This window comes from Dunckerocampus dactyliophorus, chromosome 12 (genome assembly GCF_027744805.1).
Source record: "Dunckerocampus dactyliophorus isolate RoL2022-P2 chromosome 12, RoL_Ddac_1.1, whole genome shotgun sequence".
Taxonomy (NCBI): domain Eukaryota; kingdom Metazoa; phylum Chordata; class Actinopteri; order Syngnathiformes; family Syngnathidae; genus Dunckerocampus; species Dunckerocampus dactyliophorus.
The window spans coordinates 830388-851560 of NC_072830.1; the positions used below are offsets into that span (position 1 = coordinate 830388).

The 21173-nt window shown below is 43.1% G+C and overlaps 1 protein-coding gene across 3 annotated transcripts in view; it reads right to left on the reverse strand.

Annotated features, from left to right (window-relative positions):
• The window catches only part of b3glcta (beta 3-glucosyltransferase a), a 60703-nt gene that overhangs the window by 38799 nt on the left and 731 nt on the right, over positions 1 to 21173 (reverse strand). For 2 of the 3 annotated variants that reach the window (XM_054793179.1, XM_054793178.1), the window contains exons 2-3: positions 11692 to 11735; positions 1264 to 1303 (exon numbers count right to left, since the gene is read on the reverse strand). The exons of the other annotated variant lie outside the window; for it this stretch is intronic. In XM_054793179.1, coding sequence (XP_054649154.1) covers positions 1264 to 1303; positions 11692 to 11730 — 79 coding nt within the window. In that variant the 5' untranslated portion in view covers positions 11731 to 11735. The remainder of the gene's footprint in view (positions 1 to 1263; positions 1304 to 11691; positions 11736 to 21173) is intronic. 3 annotated transcript variants of the gene reach the window in all.

The window sequence follows — 21173 nt, forward strand, 5'->3', positions numbered from 1 at the left end:
CATGCATTCACTATCACATTCATACCTAGATTGAAGTAGTACTGTTTAACAAAGTGTGTTCATTTTATTGGATGCTGTAAGTAACAGGTAACCAGTGTAAGGAGGCCAGGACTGGGCTTATATGTTCCCGTTTCTTGGTGCCAGTTCACAGGAGGGCAGCTCCATTTTGAACCATCTGGAGACGACGTATGGACGATGTATAGATGACTGGTCCAGACCACAACACAAGGAATGACAGTAGTCCAAGCGGCAAGTAATAAACGAATGAACATGCTCAGAGACGTGAGCCAGAAGGGAAGGTTTGACCTTGGCTTACTGTCTCAGGTGGAAGAAATAAGACTGGACCACAACACTCACTCGTTTACAAAGTTTAAAAGAACCATCAAAAAGCAGTTTTTTTTTAACACGTGGTTGGCAGTATGCTGATAATACGCTGGCTAAAAGACCTCCATTGCCTTGGAGAGGCTAAAAGACCTCTAGAAGACCTGGAGTGCCAAAAATAAGAATTTCTGTTTTTTTCTCATCAAGCGACTCCCTCCCCACATTTTCATAAGAACGTGGTGGCCATGGCCTCTGCAAAAGCATATGGACAAAAAAGACGCACGGTGGGTTGTGACTGAGGCCAAAGCCTGCTGTTTATGTTTTTGTCTGTTTGCCGTGAAGTGGCGGGCAAACACACGGGGCAGAGGTGGCATCATGTCCAGTAGGAAGGAGGTGGTTCCTTCACAAAAAGTGAGCCTTTGAGGACCTCCTCTCAAAAGCTGAGCAAACAAGTCGGGGAAATAATGCAGGATACGCCTGGTGCTCATAAACAGGCTCCAGGGACACATATTACTGGAAGAACATCATTAAAAAGTCTACTTTGCATAATAGGCGGCCATTAAAGTCAGAAGCACAATCTTGACTGCAGCCTATCAAGGTGTATGATTTGGTTGTGATCCAAATGAGGAAGCCTTGGTGATGGTCTGCTCTCTTCTGTGTGCCTTTCAAATTCATTCTTTGCAGCTGAAGAAAAGGAAAAGAGTAACTTGCTCCCACCTCTGCCAGACAACTCCAGTCTCTTGTATGTTTATTTAATAAGTAGGTCCTGATTGCTTTAAAGCGCTGTGCGACGCGTACACAATTACAGATGCGCTTTGTAGCCACTTAAAGTGTCACGGCTACACCCGCCTTCTCACAGTCATGTTCGGGGGTGTGGAACAAAGGGTTTCCTTCAGATTTTTGTTTTGTTCTTTTGCTTCCCTTTTTTTTTATTAGACTCACCGAGTTGCCTGCGGGCGATCCCATGCGCATCCCCCCGACTCTGAAAAAGAGAGAGGCTGCTTTAATTATTAAGCAAACAAGAGATGCAAAAACAAAAGTTCACATGATAACAACCGACACACACCCCCTTCCTTCTTCACCAACGTGAAGGGTAAATGTTGACTATTTCTACGCCTGATTAAGAAGGCCTGTGGGTGACATGGAGAACTAATGGCGCTTAAACCACGTCATTAGTTACTCCCCCAATCTAGTGTATGTGTTCACTCCGGAGCTGCGAGCGCGTGCAGCAGACGGAGGGATGAGCAAATCAATCACAAGCCGAGCAAACTTTGAAGAGGTGTCTTTTTTTGCGTGTGCCTTTTAAGAAAAGGGAACTTTGTGAGAAACGACACGGTGCGAGCGGGAGTGAATGCGGCGGTGGCGGTATTAATAGATAATGACAAAAAAATGGAGGACTGTTTTGATTTACGATGACGTATGGCTGCGTCAGCATGTTGCTGTGGCCTTCAGAGGGCTTTGACAAAGTCACTGCCGATAAGTAGAGGGTGGGGTGGACGGTACAGACAATTCAAGTGGTTTGGTGGGAGTAGCGCCTATCCATTTGGTCTTCTAATACTCTACGTACACCTACACAACATCCTGGAATTCAGCATGGAGACAAGAGATGAGCTGCGAAAGCTATAAATACGAGCACACTAGTGCCTTCCTTCTGTCTTTTTTGGTACAGGTGAGGCACATAGGGACCATCATCTTAACGTGATCTAATTCAGTGGGACAAGACGTCAAATTCATCAAAACATGTGGCATTTTCTGCCTCGTTGTGCTATGCGCCTGCTCAGTGGCTTCTTGTTTTCTCCAATGTCAAAATGGCTGCATTCCACCCTGCACTGGACAGACTTCACCCATTTTTGACACCAGCTTTCTCCCACATACACTGCTGTCCTTTCATCACCTCCTATAACATTCAGGCATTTAGCCTCAAACAAATAAAGATGGCATCGCGTATTCTACTGAAAATGTTTGCAATTAATGGAGTAATGGGAAAAAAGACATTTTTGCTTGGTTAAAGAGCACAAGAGAAAATAAAACATTTCACTGAATAATGAAAGACCAATTGATGTTGTGTTTTTGCAGGTGAAATAAAGCCTGTATGAAGTCACGTTGCCATGCTAATGAACTGACACACGTGTATTCTGCTGATTTCTAGTTATGTATCCTCAAATGTACACTACCGGTCAAAAGTGTTAGAAAACTCCAATTACCCTGGAAGAAAAACCTCTATTTTAAAGTGATAAGATGGTCTGTGTCTCTTCCATTGTTAATTACCTTTCTTCTTGCCATTCTTGTAGCAACAAATGACTTTCTCCATTCAAGATTCAAGATTCAAGATTCAAGATTTAAGAGAGTTTTATTGTCATGTGCATAGTAAAACAGCAGTTATACCATGCAATGAAAATCTTATTCTGTTCATTCTCCCAAGAAAAGAAAGAAAACAAATGAAAGAATAAGAACATAAGAAACATAAACACATAAACATATATACCAATAAATTAAGCAACAACAACAGAAAAGACATTAATACAAGTAAATAATACAAATAAATAAATAAATAAATAGAGTGCTATGAGTGTGTGCGTGTGTTGCGTGCGGCGTGTGCGAGTGCTTCGTTGAGGAGCCTGATGGCCTGTGGGTAAAAGCTGTTTGCCAGCCTTGTGGTCCTGGACTTCAAACTCCTGTAGCGTCTGCCTGACGGTAGGAGTGTGAATAATGAGTGTTGTGGATGTGTGCTGTCCTTGATGAGGTTGTGTGTTCTTCGTAGGACTCTAGTTTTATAAATGTCTTGCAGTGAGGGGAGGGCTGCCCCAACAATGTTCTGTGAGGTCTTGATCACCCGCTGGAGTGCCTTCCTATCACGTGTTGTACAGTTACCGTACCAAACAGTGATGGAGGCGGTAAGGACACTTTCCATAGTGCATCTGTAGAAGCAACTCAGGATTGTGGTGGACATGCCAAATTTCCTCAGTCTTCTCAGGAAGTACAGTCTCCTTTGGGACGTCTTCATAATTTGTTGGGTGTTGTGAGACCAGGTGAGGTCCTCGCTGATGTGTGTGCCAAGGAACTTGAAGGTTTTCACCCTCTCCACCTCAGTCTCATCAATAAACAGGGGTCTATGCGGCTCCTTTTCCCTTGTTCTTGGGTCGATGATCATCTCTTTAGTCTTATCTGTATTGAGATGGAGATTGTTATCACGACACCAAGCTATGAGGTCCGCCACCTCTCTTCTGTATGATGTTTCAACACCACCAGTGATCAGGCCGATGACTGTAGTGTCATCCGCAAATTTAATGATGCTGGTGTTATTCTGGGAGGCCACGCAATCGTAGGTGAAGAGCGTGTAGAGGAGCGGACTCAGCACACACCCCTGTGGGGTCCCAGTGCTCAATTCTTGAGCTGGATGTGCGATTGTGGACTCTGTCTGACTGGGACCTGCCTGTTAGAAAGTTAAACACCCAGTTACAGAGGGAGGGTGACAGGCCAAGTGTGAGGAGCTTATTTGTGAGTTTGTGGGGGCTGACTGTATTAAAAGCAGAGCAATAGTCTATAAATAGCATTGTGACATATGTGTCCTGGCCCTGTAGGTGAGAAAGGGCTGTGTGGATGGCAGTGTTGACTGCATCATCTGTGGACCGGTTCTGGCGATATGCAAACTGTAGAGGGTCCACAGTGGCCGGGGTGCTCTTTTTGATGTGGGTCATGACTATTCTTTCAAAGCACTTCATTACAATAGGAGTGAGTGCTATAGGGCGATAGTCATTCAAGCAGGTCACGTTGCTCTTCTTGGGTACGGGCACTATGGTGGTGGACTTAAAGCAGGTCGGTACAGATGCTTGTGCAAGCGACAGGTTAAATATGTCAGCAAGCACATCAGCTAGCTCTGATGAGCAAACCCGAAGTGCACGTCCTGAGATGTTGTCTGGGCCTGCTGCTTTTCGTGGGTTTGTTTTGTTCAGAACCCTGCGCACATCAGCTGATGTCACCATGAGAGGTGAGTCCTGTGTGCTCCCCAAGTCCAGCCACCCTCTCTGCTCATCAGGAGTTTGGGTGTCAAAGCGGGCATAGAACTCGTTCAGCTCATCTGGAAGTGTGGTTTGGCTGGACGTGGCTACGCTACTCCGCTGTTGATACTCCGTGATGTGCTAGAGCCCCGCCCACATGCGCCGAGGGTCTGAGGTGGAATAGTAGCCCTCCAGCTTCTGTCTGTACTGTCTTTTGGCCTCTCGTATGGACCTCCTCAGGTCATATCTGGCCTTTTTGTAGTCATCAGCGGTGCCCATGACAAATGCAGTCGAACGATCACGTAGCTTAGCCCTTACATCACAGTTCATCCACTGTTTTTGGTTAGGGTATTTTCTGTAATACTTGGTGGTGGTAACAGTCTCTATACATGTGCTAATGTAGCCAGTAACAGCAGAAGCATATTCATCCAAATCAACAGTACAATCTTCCCTCCCCGCTGCAGTTTTAAACACATCCCAGTTTGTGCAGCCAAAGCAGTCCTGAAGTACTTGATCAGTTTCTTCATTCCACACTTTAACTGCTGTACTTACAGGGGGAGCTTGTTTAAGAAGTTGTCTGTATGTTGGATAAAGGAATATGGAGATGTGGTCGGCCTTTCCAAAGTGGGGTCTTGGAACAGCCTTCAAAGCACCTTTCATGTTGCAGTAGACTTGGTCCAGGATGTTATTTTCCCTTGTGGGAAAGCTCACATGCTGGTAATATTTGGGGAGGACAGTCCTGAGGTTACAGTGGTTGAAATCGCCAGATATAATGAATACAGCGTCTGGGTGTTTGGTCTCGTGTTTATCAATGATGTCATGCAGGAGGCCTAGTGCGTTAGCTGTGTTAGCTCGTGGTGGAATGTAAACAGCAGGTAAATACACAGCGCTAAACTCACGAGGTAAATAAAAAGGTCTGCATTTTACCATCAGCAGCTCAATGTCCTGCGAGCAGTGCTGTTCAAGTGATGCTGACGAGGGTATAGTACCACAGTGTGTTTTTATGCTGACCGAGAAGGTAGTAAGTACTCCAGACCTTGGAACACCTGTAGGAATGAGTTGCGCCAACGGCCACGGCTTGATCAACCTCCATTTCAATTGTTGACCCATTTTGTGCTCTCTGAAAGAGGCCATTTTGTATAATTCTGAAATACAGCGTTCCCTCGCTCGATCGCGGTTCACCTTTCGTGGATTTGCAGACTTTTGATGCTTTTTTTCTTTTAATTACAGCGTTTGAACGCTGTTACAGGCGGAGCCTGGCCCTTTAAGAAGAACTGCACTGTGGGAAGTTGCGTGCCCAATCAAAACTAAGTTGACTACTTTGCGGATTGCACTTATTGCAGGCTATTTTGGGAACCTATCCCCCGTGCTAAATTTTCACTTTTGGGTATCTTTACCTTTTTTTAACCTCTGGCACGTCACGATTCACCTTTGTAGCATTTCAAGCTATTCATTGGACTGGAATCACTTGAATTTCTGTCAAGAACTGCAAAAATTGGGGTGTTGTAAAACTTTTGACCGGTAGTGTATTTATATTTCACTTTCATGTTGTTTCATGTTTCAATTTGACTACTTTTCTTTGCTTTGAGTCCAAGCCTGTCAGAGGTGAGTGTGTTCCAACTCCTCGAGAACCACGCTCACTCCAGCAAAAAAAAAAAAAAAAAAAAAAAAAGTTATGTAACCAAAGATGCCCTCCAAGCCAGCAAGCGCTAAACCTTTGCTTCGGAAGCTCTTCATACATAAGGCTCATACCTTGAGCCACAATCCATGCCCAGGGACACACACACACACACAGTGCAGATGTGTCAGGTCACATTAGCTTTGTGTAGAGTGATGGTGAGACCCACTGAAGGTTGCAGGCTTTGTGAGGTTCCTCCAAACACAAGCAGGTCTTTGGACGGTGGATAATATTGAAGTGTTTGGACTCGGTGTTGATGGTAATGATGGAATAAGAGGCCTTGAAAATGAAAATTGTCAGTTTCACTTTAGGTTTCAAGCATTAATGCATCTTTTTTTTTTGTTTCAAGGGGGGGGCCAAAGAGAACAGACAGATGAAATCTATGAATGCATAATGAGATGAATGCATGAACTAGTGTCTGACTATTCCCATCAGGGGTCTCCTTATTGCGTTTTGTCGCCTGCGCTATCAGCATCACTGGATATGGATTTTGACATTCTGTTTGCATGCCGCACCTCAGCAGTATGGAAATATTTACCGAGGGCGTTAGCTGATGTTATTTGTCTCAGTCCATCACTGGAGCAGCTTTATTATCCACATCAAATATGAGTAATTATACACGTCCAAGTCAAGGTAAATTAGGGCTGTGATTAACTGAGGCTGCTGGGCTGTAACCATAGCAACAAGCATCACGCCAGCCACAGTAGGTGGCAATAGAAACCGCCGGCCTCATCTTATTGTTATCAGCACTTAGGCGTAAAACGGCCAGGAATGACTTTTTGCTTATTTAACGCACACGAGCGGCCCACACTTCATGATGCACGTGCAAAGGTAGATAAAGGTGTTATGATGTCATCGGCATGTTCAGATTTGCATAACTGGCAGTGATGCACCTGCATGTAATGCTGATGGATGCTGTAGGAGGGAGGAGGAATGTTGAGCTGACAAAAAATGCGGGGAAAAAAAGCAAAGCAAACATGTTTACGTCTCCAAACTGATGCTTTTCGTGTTTGTGGTGTTTTCGTGTCAAACAAGACAGAGCCACCTACAGTATGAGTGATTTTAGATGGGGGAGGAGCACACAGCAGCACTCGCTGAGCAGTGATACAGTCGTCCCTCATTTATCGCTTCCACATGCGACCGTGATATGTGAATTTCCACCACCTTGGATGATATTATTATTATTGTTGTTATTGTGCCTGTTGTGGCATCATTCACACCTGCAATAAAAGCCTGTTGTTCAGGTGATCAAGTCTGGTGCTTGTGTGTCGCCCATCATTAATGCAACATTACTGACACCTAGTGACCAGTGTAGAGTACTACCATCATAGCATCCCAGCTCTGAATGCCTTCAGTCAGTGGTTCTCAATTATTTTCTGTGCCGCCCACACTGGGGACGCCGATATGAAACACGATTGAGAAACAGATCATATCTATTTATGGATCTTTACTGTACAGACCCAACCGGAAACCGAAAGCAGCAAAATGCAGCAAAACAGAGCAGTGAAGCATGCAAGCGTATGCAAGATTCAAACTGCATGCTGACTACCACAAATTCAGACATGTTGGCACGTCTGCACTCATATTGAAAGCCCTCCTTGCCTCTCACGACAGTTAACCACACTCCCCCGGGGGGGGTCCGCCCATAGGTGCGCCATTGGTGGTGTTGCGTTTGCTCCATTCCAATCCACAATGTGCTTTTCTCCTTTGCAGTGGTCCAAAATGGCGGCTTTGAGTTGTTCCCGCTCTGCTTTGTGTTTGGTTGCTCGTGTGCACGCCTTCACTGTTTCCTTCTCACATTCTGTCCTATGTTCCCTTTTTCATGTGTTAAGTTCCCCCCATGTATGTTTTATTGCAAGACATGCAGGCTATTTCATTTGTCTTGTGCTCTTTTGGATGTGCTAGTAATTGTCAGAGGTTTTCAAGATTCAAGATTCAAGAGTTTTATTGTCATATGCACAGTAAAACAGGTTGTTCTGCTATGCAATGAAATTCTTTTCATGTGGTTTCTACTGTTTTCTCATTGCTGCCTGTACTTTCTCATGTATGCTCGTGTAACCACGGCTGATGAGGTCATCATACGTGTGCGGAAAAATACATGAGCCCGTAGGCCTGCATACACTAATATGTTTATTATGGGCTTCATTATATCCGCACACGATATTTTTATGCCAATATTGGGTCGATAACATCGGTGGGATGATATTATCGGACATCCCCAATTGTAAATGCATCTGTCCTCCTCTTGTTGGTCTTGTTCATCAGTAACAATGCTTGTCCTGGCAAAGAAGTTCTTACTACGCAGAGTTTGTGGCTATGGGATGTTCCGATGGCGGATGGGGCTGTCGCGCTGCCTTCACTGGCAGGAGGACAGCGCCAACATCTGTACAAACCAGTTGACGTGACACGTCAGAGGACCATCACGTGACCACTTTGAGGAAGACTGCAAGTGGGCAGTCTTAACTGTCAAGTACGAAAAAGCTAGCTAACTCTCTACTGGTGTGTAAAAAGAGTTGTTTAGAATGTATGACTGTTAGCCCAAATCACCCTCATTCAAGTCAACTCAATGACATGAATATGAGAATTAACAACACGGACGCCTTCTACCGGTTCCCAGGAAGCCGCTGTGACAACTTGTCTCGCTCAGACAAGCACACACTGATGTGTTCAACTCCAGTGTTGGTCAGCGCATATCAGCTGCCAAAAAAAAAAAAAAAAAAGCACCAGACCGGACCAAATTGTTGACTGTGGTCTGACGCTGGTTGCCCAGGGCAACTGTCGCTGTGCACCCGATGTACGAGTCCTTCTCAAGTCGTAGCAGTAAAAATATGAAACAAAAGTAAGAAATGACACAGTCATGTCCCCTCAAATGGAACAATGCAAGGTAAATGCACCGCCCAGTCTTTGGCGCGCCGACACAAACAAGGCGGCAACATGACGTCAGGCCTGAGCTACCGCAGTCACGTTGGGTGCTACGTCCTTTAAAAATCTATTTTTCTGCCTTGCTGCTTTGACATTGGAATGCAAAATTTACAGATGGTTTCCAGAAATACGATTAGCCATATTAGGCATTTTAATCATGATAATATAATTAATAGTAATGAAACCTCAACTACCCCAATTATAACGTGTACATAATTCAGATACCGGTGTTACTAAAGTCTACTGCTGTATAATGATTTTCTATACTGCTTGTCATGATGATATTTACACATGATTGTTTATTATTATTCATATTATTTCATGTGACCAAAATTAGAATGGACTTTTTTCCAACCAGTTCATAGGCTAGTTTCAGGACAAAAATCAAGAAAATTACAGTAAATCGCGATTAACTGGTTCCAGATCCCACTGTGAATTTGTGCAAAGTAGGATTCCTTATTTATAAATGAAATAGTTTTGTGGTTACAGTTATATGCTTAAACCTGTTTACGACCTTCTAATAGAGTTTTGAACAATATTAGAGATGTCTAGACATGATATAACACCCCTACAGTCACCTTTACACTCCTAGACCCTGATAGAGTAGACATAATAAGAGGAAATAAGACATTTAGAATATAAATAAGATTGCTATAAATGTGTTCCGATGCTAGGACAAAAGAGTGGCGGTTGGGGGTTCAGGGTTGAATTTTATCTTGACGTGGGTTACGGTCGCAACAGTAGCGCATGTTTTTATGAGGGATGATCGTGCCTGTGTTGAGATGATTCCAACAGGTGCAGGTGACAAAAACAAGATGCTTATCAGGTTCTTCTATGGTCAGAAGGAAATCCTTGAGAATAGCCGCTATACCAAGTCTATGTTGCTCAACCTTTACTGAAATAACCTCCAAACAAACAATAACTAAAAAGACACGTAACAAGATTAAAGGCAAAACAAACTGACAAAGCTACAAAGCAAATAACGCCAGCGTTAATGATGTCTTCTTATTATTCAGGGTCCTATTTGTAAGCTGCAGCCAGGACACACACACACACACACACACACACACACACACGCACGCACAGGACTAAACTGGAGCATTTCCATGCCCTAAAAACGTGCATTCCTTTCTAATTTGTTTATGTTGTCCTGCAGTTCAGGAAATCTAAAAAAAAAAAAAAAAAAAAAAAAGAGGCTTGGGTCAGGAATATGAAGGTGGAATAAAGTAGTACACAGTAGAATGAAATGTGTGGTCCTTTCTATCAGCAATTAACATGCAGTGAGTGTTGCGGGAATCCTCATTAATTCACATTAAAGTAGCGCACATCTCACACACACACACACACACACACACACACACACACACAAAGCTACATTCCGTGGTAACTTAGCAACACCCCTCTTGCTGCCACATGTCAGGGTCAAAACTTTATTTAGGTCATTTATTTTCTGTCTTTCGTGGTCAGTCGCGTCTAAGAATAGGTGGACTGAAAAGGTCGAGACGAACGGGATCGCTGGCCGCTTCTTGATTGTGTACATTTATTGTTGGACGGAAAGCAATGCATCGTTATGAAAGCATGGCAGTCTGATGGAAAGCTGCTATCTCCATCGGCCACCAGCTCCGTCCTTCCTCTTCAAACCACACCTGCCCTCTTAGACTCACTAAATGGTCAAGACAAGAGCTGATTGCTGTTAGCTGGTCTTACTAAGAAGGCAAGAAAGCAACCTTGGATAACCAAACATGTTTTCAGCAGATGATGATAAACAACACAGGGTCTATTTTTTTATTTAAGGATGGGGGATGATTTTTAAAAAAGAGGCACCGGGGCCATGACGGAACAGACTTTGGGTCCCCATCCCTAGACATCATACATGGTTGTCATGGGATGGTGATGATACCAGCTGAGGAAGCTGAGACTCAGAGGTCAGACGTGCCTCTGGTAGGTGGACGGTGCTCTCCATCAGCTTTTACAGACAGTTGCTTTTTCTAACTGTAAGAACTAGAACTGAAACTGGACCTGTAAAATGCTAAGACCACAGCCCGACTAAGATGGCTTACAATCACATTTGTAAAAGATGGCCTGAGTATCCCATCGCAATTCAACATTTTTCCGCTCCCTTATGTTGAAATGACGGGATGGAGCTTTGTGTGCATACGCTGTGCTGCTACAAGGCAATCGCAGCTTTGCTGTGACGGAACATAAATGGGTTGAATAGCCCCATTGGCAACACGCCCGAGGGGGGTATATCACCACCTGGTGTTGCCCATAGACCCGAACCGGTCAAATTATAGCGGTGGACTCAATGCCCTCCACGTGGTGTGTTTGCAAGTTCATACTTGACCGTGACAAAGTCAGATCTCTTTGGCCGAGATGAGAGAGAAGCCAGGAGGTAATTTGTGTTCCTGCCATGCTAAGCAAGCCCTGCCAGGAGGCTCGCTGTCAACATGTCTCGCAGCAAGCAGAAGCAGAAGAGCAACTCAAGGCGTTCATTATTTATGATACCGAGCGGCCAACGCCACAGCGGGAAAACACAAAAAGTTGCTCAGATGTGAGGAGAAAAGAACTGAGCAAGCGGGGCCGCAAAGCACATGACACGTTTGATGTAGAGACTCGTAATGAAGTAATTTGGGGGCATGGGACTGAAGCGCAGCGGTTTTTTCTGGTTTTTCTGCTCTGAGCAGGTAATTAAAGTCTAACACAACTACGTCTCCATGCAACAAACAAGCACGTAGACGATCAACATTGTTCACAAAAGAGACCTTTTCTTACCTGTGAGGCTTTTTCTGAGCTGCCAGCAGCTAAGATCATGTGACCTGCAGGGAAAATCAATGACAATTTGGGTCATTTCAAAACAAAAACGACTTTTCTAACGTTTTGGCTTGTTCTACACACAAGATGCTTTTTAGGTCACTGAGGGTGAAGGTTTTGTTTTGACCGAAGTTTGTTGGTCGGTTTTTCTTCAGGCTTCTGATTGGTTGAAATGGCTGTCAGGTTAAGTGTGAAGGCACCGTCTGTGTTTGCTTACGGTCTTATTTGTTTTGGACATGCTTAACAAGTTACATTAAAGGGACGACACCCCCATCAGCAGTGGAGTCCACCAACAGTGACTTACACCCCCCCCTATACATTTGCATCCTAAAAATGCCTTGTCAAAAAAATACAAAAAAAATCTCACAAATCGCTCGGTGTTATATTTGACTCCCGCCGTGTCACCTCTCCGTTCTCGTGTGTGTGAGGAAGACACTCGCATCTTGTTTACGCATGTGTTCCACAGCGGAAGATGCGAGCGTCGAATGGAGAGGCGACAGCGCAGTGTCTGCTGATGCGGACGTCATACAACTTCATGTCAAACAATCCCAACTAGCACTTTAAGGAACATCACATGACCACAGCTGCACAATTCAACATGTTGAACAAGGAGTAGGAAGAACCTTATTGAACACAATCGCTTTTCCTTGTCTCAGCGATGACTCATCATGTGTTCACTTCCTGTGTTTAAATTAGGAAAAGGACGGCACAGACATCGGGGGGGCCATACTAATAAATTCATTGATGAATTTATGATTAAGAATGTGGTCACATGGCCATCCCCACTGTGTCCTTTAAACTTGAGTTACTTATCTCCACAAAAACAAACACTTCCTGCGGAGCAAATCAAAGTTCTTCCGCCAAACGGAGTCCCTTTTTTTAAACAAGCCAAGACACTGTTCATCCATCACGGTTGGTAATTGGACGGCCATAGTGAGATTCTTTCCAATTACGCTGTCATCGATCCTGATCATCCTCGTAGGGGATTGGCGAGAATCAATGCATCAAAAATGCTCACGGATGCTGCTGGGTTATTAAATTAGACTCCACGCCAAAAAGTACTCCACAGAATTTTGACCTCTATTAGATCCCGGCGCTGAGAAAGTAGAAGTGCTGCGGCAACCATTAGAGGGTAACTCTAGCGCGTTGATTAAGACATAAAAACAGCACTTTTGCAGGAACGAGCCTGCAGACGTTCATTATGCGCCACAGTTGTAGTAATAAAAGTGTCTAATAAGAATACACGAATTTCTCCTGGAGCTGCTGGCTTTTAGAACCCAGAGTGCAGTCATTTGGGCAGATATGACTCCAATCATCTCCACTGAAAGCCAACCTCATTTGTGATTCATACTTGACTTCAAAACATGTTTGTGAAGGCAGAGGTGAAGTATCTGGTATTGCAAGCACTGATATTTCAGTACCGACCCGCACATCACTCCTACCGAGGTAACGCAAGCCAGTGGAGTTGCTGTTTGAATCGAACATCCCAGTCTTGTGCTGAAAGACACAGCCGCCCCATCAGTCGACATCCCAGTGAGAGCGGACGTTGTAAGCTTTTATTTTGTCAGTGAAACAGTAAGTATTACATGCTATCATGAATGTACCTGCCTGGTCACAGAATGCGTATAAAACTATAAAAGGTTGTTGGAGGTGTTTTAGTAGAGAGCCTACAGGCGGACAGGCTGACTCTCATTACGTGCATTGTTAGCGGCCTCATGCTAGCAGTGTTTTTCTATTTAGAATGCACAGAAAAGAGAAAGACGTGTGTTCATGTCTCACATCAGGATTGTTTCCCCAGAAAAAGTGCAGCTTTCTCATTCAATCCCAGCCATTTTTCAAAAGACAACCCGTTCACTGCTGGCTATTCTAGATGATGTTGACTGAGCTTTCAAAGCACGCAGAATATCGAGTTCCCAGCATTGGGTTCCAAACATGGAAACTACCAGAAGAAACTTTCATCAGACACAATGGTTTTTCTGTCCATTTTACCGTAGTTTAGTCATCAGCAGTCGAACATACTGTAGCTAGGTTCCACTTCCCGACTACGACAGGGAGAAAAACAGCTTTTTGTGAAAGGATACCTTTCAAGCATAACTTTCACTTTGATACAAATGTTATGCTTTTGTGACACCTCAAATATCTAAATAAAAAAGAGCTGTTTACATAAAAATGGATTTACAAATACAACACCATGAACTGTGTGTGTGTGTGTGTGTGTATGCATGTGTTAAAAACGTGGAAGCTACACTCCTCCCCGTTCTTCCACTTGCTCCTTCCTGTTGTGTGTTTTTCCATTCAAATTCACATGCCACTTCTGCCCCCTTGTGGCCGTTTTTATGGCTTAAAACTGCTCTAAAAGTGACATCCATTAGTGTGCAATTGTGTCATCCCCTCTTTGTGCCTCTTGTGCAAAGAAAACGTAAAAGACGTGTAAATACGTCTTTGGCATCAGGTGTTCGGAATTATAAAAACGCATAAACACGTCTTTGGTATTGAAAGAGTTAAGATGCAGGCCCAGAAAAAAACAGCATATAATTATTTTTTATTAAAATTGTGCTGGAAAGCAGAAAAGAAGACGGGTACCAAATAGTTCCCTGCATGAAAAAAAACGAAATATTTTGAAGTGAACAGATAAACGAGGACTGGCACAACGGAGTGCACTACTTGGCTCAACCAGCAGAGTCGTTGTTCGTTCAAGCTCAAAGCCCCTTCAGATAGCTACTGTAGCTAGCTAGTTAGCTAGGTAGATACACTCCACAGCCTGGTTAGGTTGAATGAAGTGAATGAGTTTGCTGTGTAATGCTGACGTCAGCTAAGGAACCAGTATTAATATTCTACTTAATAGAACACGAGCATAGAAGTAGGACAGAACACTGATTGAGCATCACACCTAAAAAGACATGACATTTTCCTCATGGTCCACTGCAGAAGCCAAGTGCATATTCCTCGTGGGCACCAAGATTGCATCGCCCCTAAGCATTCCATTTTCCGTCCAAGTGTTTGAGAGGAGGCACAGATGGCAGCAACTCCATCCAATCACCTCCTTGACACACAAAAATCAACTTGTTTGCTTCCGCCCTTGATTGCTGTTGCTACTGAGCTGCACGGCCAGGCGCTTGCTTTTACCGGCTTGAAAAGTGACCTCTTCCGTACGCTGCTCACTTTATCATTAATCATGTCAGATGTCCAATGCAATTAAAATCAAATAAGACTTGGAATCATGAAACTCTGAACTCAATCAAGGATGTAATGCTCCCAGCAAATTGAGACGGCACCTACAAGTGCTTGCAAGGAAAGGTGTGTAAGGTGCAGGTGCGTTGGTGTGAACGCTAATTAGCGTAGCAGCCGCTTGTTGGAACTGTACATAAATTAACAAGCAATATAATTATCACTCATATATCTTAGTAGTGCTAAAATGTGTTGCCCTTTAGAAATGTTTGTTTTAGGAATGCTGCTGTGACCCCGCAACAGAGAAGGTGGCGACTCATGGCACCCCCGTGTCTGTTGACGCCGAGGATGCAGTCACAGACCAACCGATGTCCTTCAAGGCTGTGCTGAAATGTGCTTCATATCACACATGTATTAAAGATAACCACCACAGAGACACACACATAGACAAAACAAAGACAGTTGTGCAGCTGCTTGCTTTCCCCCCCCTTAGAGTTGCACAACCATGTAGTTAGGGAATACCCAAATAAAAAAGAGGAAGCACAGGGAGCGTATCCAGAGCGGTTTGGGAAGGTAACTCTGGTGCGTCCCTTCCATTCTCCTCGCGAGTAAAAACATACGCTTGTTGTCTTGTCTCTTCTGTAATTTTGCTGTGTTTTACAAGCGTCACAGGAGTTTGAACCTGACACCGCTGCAGGCTTTCAACCAGCTAATAATCGCAGCATCCCCAACCCCCCTTTTGCCCATTGAAAAGATACAGGAGATTACTAATAACTTGATGACTGAGCGTCCACCACTTGTCAACCTATGCAGACATTTTATTTTAGCTTTAAAAATGAAAGTGGGACTTTAATGTCAAATCACTGCGCTGCCAAGAAGACAGGCTGTTAGGAGTGCGGTCCACATGTTAACCATCCCACCAGCCAGCCTCCCCCCAGCACACAACAGGGAGGACAGGCCTCAAACGTGCCAGAGAAGATGTGGAAAACACGCAACGGCTACAGCTGTCACCTAACTGGACACGTCTTCCCGCTGGTACCGTGGACATGCCAGCACCAGCAGAGTGACTCCTTGCCTCCACGAAGGAACCAGAGTGTGTTCATTCAGATAAAAGCCAATTTCTACATGTACATCATGAGGACCAAGCGCCGTGCCAGCAAACGCCACACTGCATTCTGAACACTCAGACATTCATTAGGAGATGGTTCCCGTCTTTGCACTTGTTAAGAGCTCCCACTCTTCTGGGGGGATTGGATTAGTAAATGGGTTAGCCAATCACGCGCATGAAGAAAGTCATTGGTGGAAAAAGCAACATTACAGCTGGAATGAAGAGCAGCGCAGACCGATCAGAACAATCCAAGAAACATCTGAAAAATCCTGCCGTGCTGGACGGTGCAGCCCCCCCCCATACACTTCATACACTCTTCTCAGACACCCATGAACATTTTCTCACATTCCTCTCTTGTTTAAACAAATTCAAAGTTCAAATGTCGTTTGAACTTTAATGATCAACTTGCTGGGTTGAACACACGGAATGATGAAGTGACTCACGCGTATTTCACTCCTCTGACTGTGCCTCTTCCTCCTGGCGCCGTCCAGCTGCAGCACTTTTGTATCCTTGTTAAAACATATTGTGCCCATCATGGCATGTTCCTCACACGCTTAGCTTCTTCTGTTTCTTCTCATGTTTACAGTATTGGCGGTTAGCAAACAGCTCACACCGTTAGCTAGTTTGCTAGCCATGACCACACCAGGAGACAGCACGAAGGAGATTGATCGACAATGGTCTACAGCCAATCAGGACGTAGAAGACAATGAAAGAGAGAATAGAGAGACGTCGCCACCTGGTGCTAAAGCACAGAACGACAACACTCAACTTCCCACCATGCAATTCTTCTTAAAGGGCCAGGTTTGGCCTGTACCTGCGTTCATATAAAAAAAAAAGGCACTAAAATTGCACTAAAAAAAGCGAGTCCACAAAGTGTGAACCGTGATGAGCGAGGAAACACTGCACTACAGTTGCTTCCTCATTCAATGAAATTAAAAAAGTAACTCTATTCTTCTGTACTTTGTGTCTTTGCTTCAACTGATCGACAACAGACAAACTGTGCTCTCTTTTAGCTAGCTACTGTATCCAGATAGCTGTAAGTAGGTCAGGCTCCTGTTGGGAGATCAATAGATCACCTGCGCTCTCTTTTTGTTTCAATTACGTTTTCTGAATTCTACACCAGCCCGGTGAGGCAGAAAACTAAAAGGAGAGGTTCCGCAGGTCCTTCATACCGACCGCTGTCAGGCTCTACAACACCTGCACCACCTGAACCATGTTGTAGTCACTATGTATTCTTTACTTGCGTATCTTGCTTGCTGCTGTAACAAGTGAATTTCCCTGCTGTGGGATAAATAAAGTACAAATACAATACAACTGCTTAACTCATTCAATCTCAGACATTTTTCAAAAGACAACCCCTTCAGTAGCGCCCATTTTAGATCTTTCAAGGCCCACAGAATACTGTGTCTATGTCCTCAGACACATGCAACCTACCAAAACAAACATTACACTCCCGTCTTTCATCAGAAACAAAACGTTTGTTTTTAGTCATCAGCAGTAGAACATAGTTACGTTTCAGGAAAATATTAGTTTCCAACTAAAACGGAGAAAAGCAGCTTTTTGTGAAAAGACATATTTTAAGCATAACTTTTACTTTGGCAAAGCGGCATAGAAAATGGATGGATGGATGATCTCTGACAAAGAGGTTATCAAACGCACTTCTGCCACCTTGTGGCCGTTGTTATTATGGCTTAAAACTGCTCTGGAGTGAAATGAAATAGTGGGGAGTTGCGTCATCGCCTCTATTTGCCTCTCACACCAAAAAACGAAGAAAAGACGTATAAATATGTTGTTGGGTTTATAAAAACTATGTCTTTGGTACTGAATGACTTAACATAGACAGACAGACAGACAGACAGATAGATAGATAGACAGACACAATATGCCTTTGATCTAAAGACTTCCAGCCACTTCTACATTTCTCAACCCATTCAGACCGTTCCAAAGTCAAAATTCTCAACTCATTTGGGACATTTAACCTTCCCGGTACATTGTGCTATCATGCTACCTATGTGGTAGCATGCTAATGTTAGCATTGCTAGCATGTTAACATTAGCATAGTAGCATTTTTAGCCATTTTCATAGCTGAACACTTATATAAACACCACTATTGCTGCTATTACTGCTAGCATGCTAACATTAGCCATCTAAATATGTAAATAAAAATAAATGTAGGACTAATATTTATGGTGTAAATCACAATATGGGGGGGAGGGGACTATGGTGCTTGGTGGAGGTCTGGGCTCTTTTCTAGTTGTGAGTTCATTTAAACCTGTCATAAAAGCCTGTTGTTCCGGCGGTCAAGTCTGGTGCTTGTCTCACCGAACAATTACCGACACCCAGTGGCCAATGTAGAGTACTACATTCACAATTGGGATAAATCTTCCGAATGGCTTATATTGTATTTTACATCATTTTGCTATTTTTATGCTTGAAAATGTTTCATTTATGCAAGAAATGTGTACAATTTGCTTAAATATGTTAGAGAGATCAACTTTCATCTCCTTCAGTGGCACTGTGTTGTTGGAGTTCTGCTATTTGGGCCTGTAGAAGTAAGCAATGTTCATGTTTAGCTTCAAGAAGGAAGTGCTTTAGATGAGTTACAGTTAACTGGAACAGGGGGTTACTTTTGTCCTTTCTTAACATGATTAAATTTCCAGTGCTTGCAGGGCAGTGTGACTCCTCTTTTCTACATTCAGCTGCTATCTCTTCCACATGGTTTGCTGCTGCAACTCCCTCCACAGCTGCAGCCACGCAAGAGTGTGCAGCGCAGCACAGCACACTCACCCACTGCACTATACTCCACCCCACGCGCATGGTCATAATGGATGTGGGCACAGTAGGATTACGGGGCCGTCACTAAGACAGCCAGAGTGCCACAATAAACTTTGATAGTTGTACAGTATGACTTGTTAGGAGTGACAAACATCTTAAGGGGGGGAATACTACCCGTGTGGCTGTGCTGTATTATACTGAATATACAGACCCTTTCCAAAAAATGAGAATGTCATGGAAAAGTTGTTTAATTTCCATAATTCCATTCAAAAAGTTAAACTTTCATAGATTATAGATTCAGGGCCCACAATTTAAACGATTTCAAGTATTTGTTTATTTTTACATAATTTGGGCTTCCAGCTCATAAAACCCACTAAAACAGGAATTCAAAAAATTAGAATACTGTGAAGAAATCACCATTTACTTCTCAGTTTTTGCAGGAAAAAAAAAAGAAATTGGGATCACATCAAATCAATCAAAATATGGTACTTTCAAAACGATATGTCAATCTTCAATACTTGGTTGGGAATCCCTTTGCCTTAATCACTGCCTCGATGCCACGTGGCATTGAAGCAATCAGCCTGTGGCATTGCCTGGGAGTTATGGAAGCCCAGATTTCCTTGATGCTTGCTGTCAGCTCTTCTTTGTTGTTGGGTCTGGTGCCCCTCATTTTCCTCTTGAGAATACCCCATAGATTCTCAATGGGGTTTAGGTCCGGTGAGTTGGCTGGCCAGTCAAGCACTGTGATGGCATGGGCATCAAACCAGGTTTTGGTGCTTCTGGCGGTATGGGCAGGGGCCAGGTCCTGCTGGAAGATGAAATCTGCATCTCCATACAGATCCTCAGCAGAAGGAATCATGAAGTCCTCTAAAACATTCTGGAAGACTGTTGCGGTGACCTTGGATTTAAGAAAGCAGAGTTTACCAACACCTGCACCGGACATTGCACCCCAAATCATGACGGACTGTGGATATTTCACACTGGACCTCAGTGACTGAGGACTGAGGACTGCTTCCTACGTTGGCTCAGGTTCAGAAGTGGCTTGACCCGAGGAACCCGACAGTTGTAGCCCATCTCCCGGATGTGTCTGAATGCCTCATTCCACTCTTTCTGGATCTCTGCCAGATTCTTGAATCTTCCCTGTTTGATAATCCGCTGAAGCCCACGGTCATCTCTTTTGCTGGTGCATCTTCTCCTGCCACATTTTGCCCTTCCTCTAGACTTTCCATTGATATGCTTGGACACAGCACTCTGTGGACAACCAGCCTCCTTAGCTATGAACTTTTGTGGCTTACCCATCCTATGGAGGGTATCAATGATGGTCTTCTGGCCAGTTGTCATGTCTGCAGTCTTCCCCATATTGAACCCAACTGAGACAATTGAACCAAACTGAAGCAATTTAATGACACCTGGGGAAGCCTGTGCAGGTGATTTGACTTTAGTAGATGATTAGTGTGTGACACTCAGTTTAAAACATTCATGCCCTGCAAAATTTGGTCTGATTTCTTCACAGTATTCTAATTTTTTGAATTCCTGTTTTCGTGGGTTTAATGAGCTGGAAGCCCAAATTATGTAAAAATGAACAAATAAATACTTGAAATTGTTTAAATTGTGGGCCCTGAATCTATAATCTATGAAAGTTTAACTTTTTGAATGCAATTATGGAAATTAAACAACTTTTCCATGACATTCTAATTTTTTGGAAAGGGTCTGCATGTTATATTATATGTGTTGTATTATAGTGAATATATGTTATATTGTATGTGTTGTATTATACTGAATATATGTTATATTGTATGTGTTGTATTATACTGAATATATGTTATATTATATGTGTTGTATTATACTGAATATATGTTATATTATATGTGTTGTATTATACTGAATATATGTTATATTGTATGTGTTGTATTATACTGAATATATGTTATATTGTATGTGTTGTATTATACTGAATATATGTTATATTATGTGTTGTATTATACTGAATATATGTTATATTGTATGTGTTGTATTATACTGAATATATGTTATATTGTATGTGTTGTATTATACTGAATATATGTTATATTGTATGTGTTGTATTATACTGAATATATGTTATATTATATGTGTTGTATTATACTGAATATATGTTATATTGTATGTGTTGTATTATACTGAATATATGTTATATTGTATGTGTTGTATTATACTGAATATATGTTATATTGTATGTGTTGTATTATACTGAATACTGCAGGTGCAAGTTAGCCAGATGATATTCTTGGAAAACATTTCCCTAAAATGACAACATTAAAAACAGTATGTTGCCTCTTGTCAAGTGGGGAAAAAATCTGCATATATCATACTTTTACAGCAGTTTTTGGGAAGCTGACAGTTTTTGGCCTGC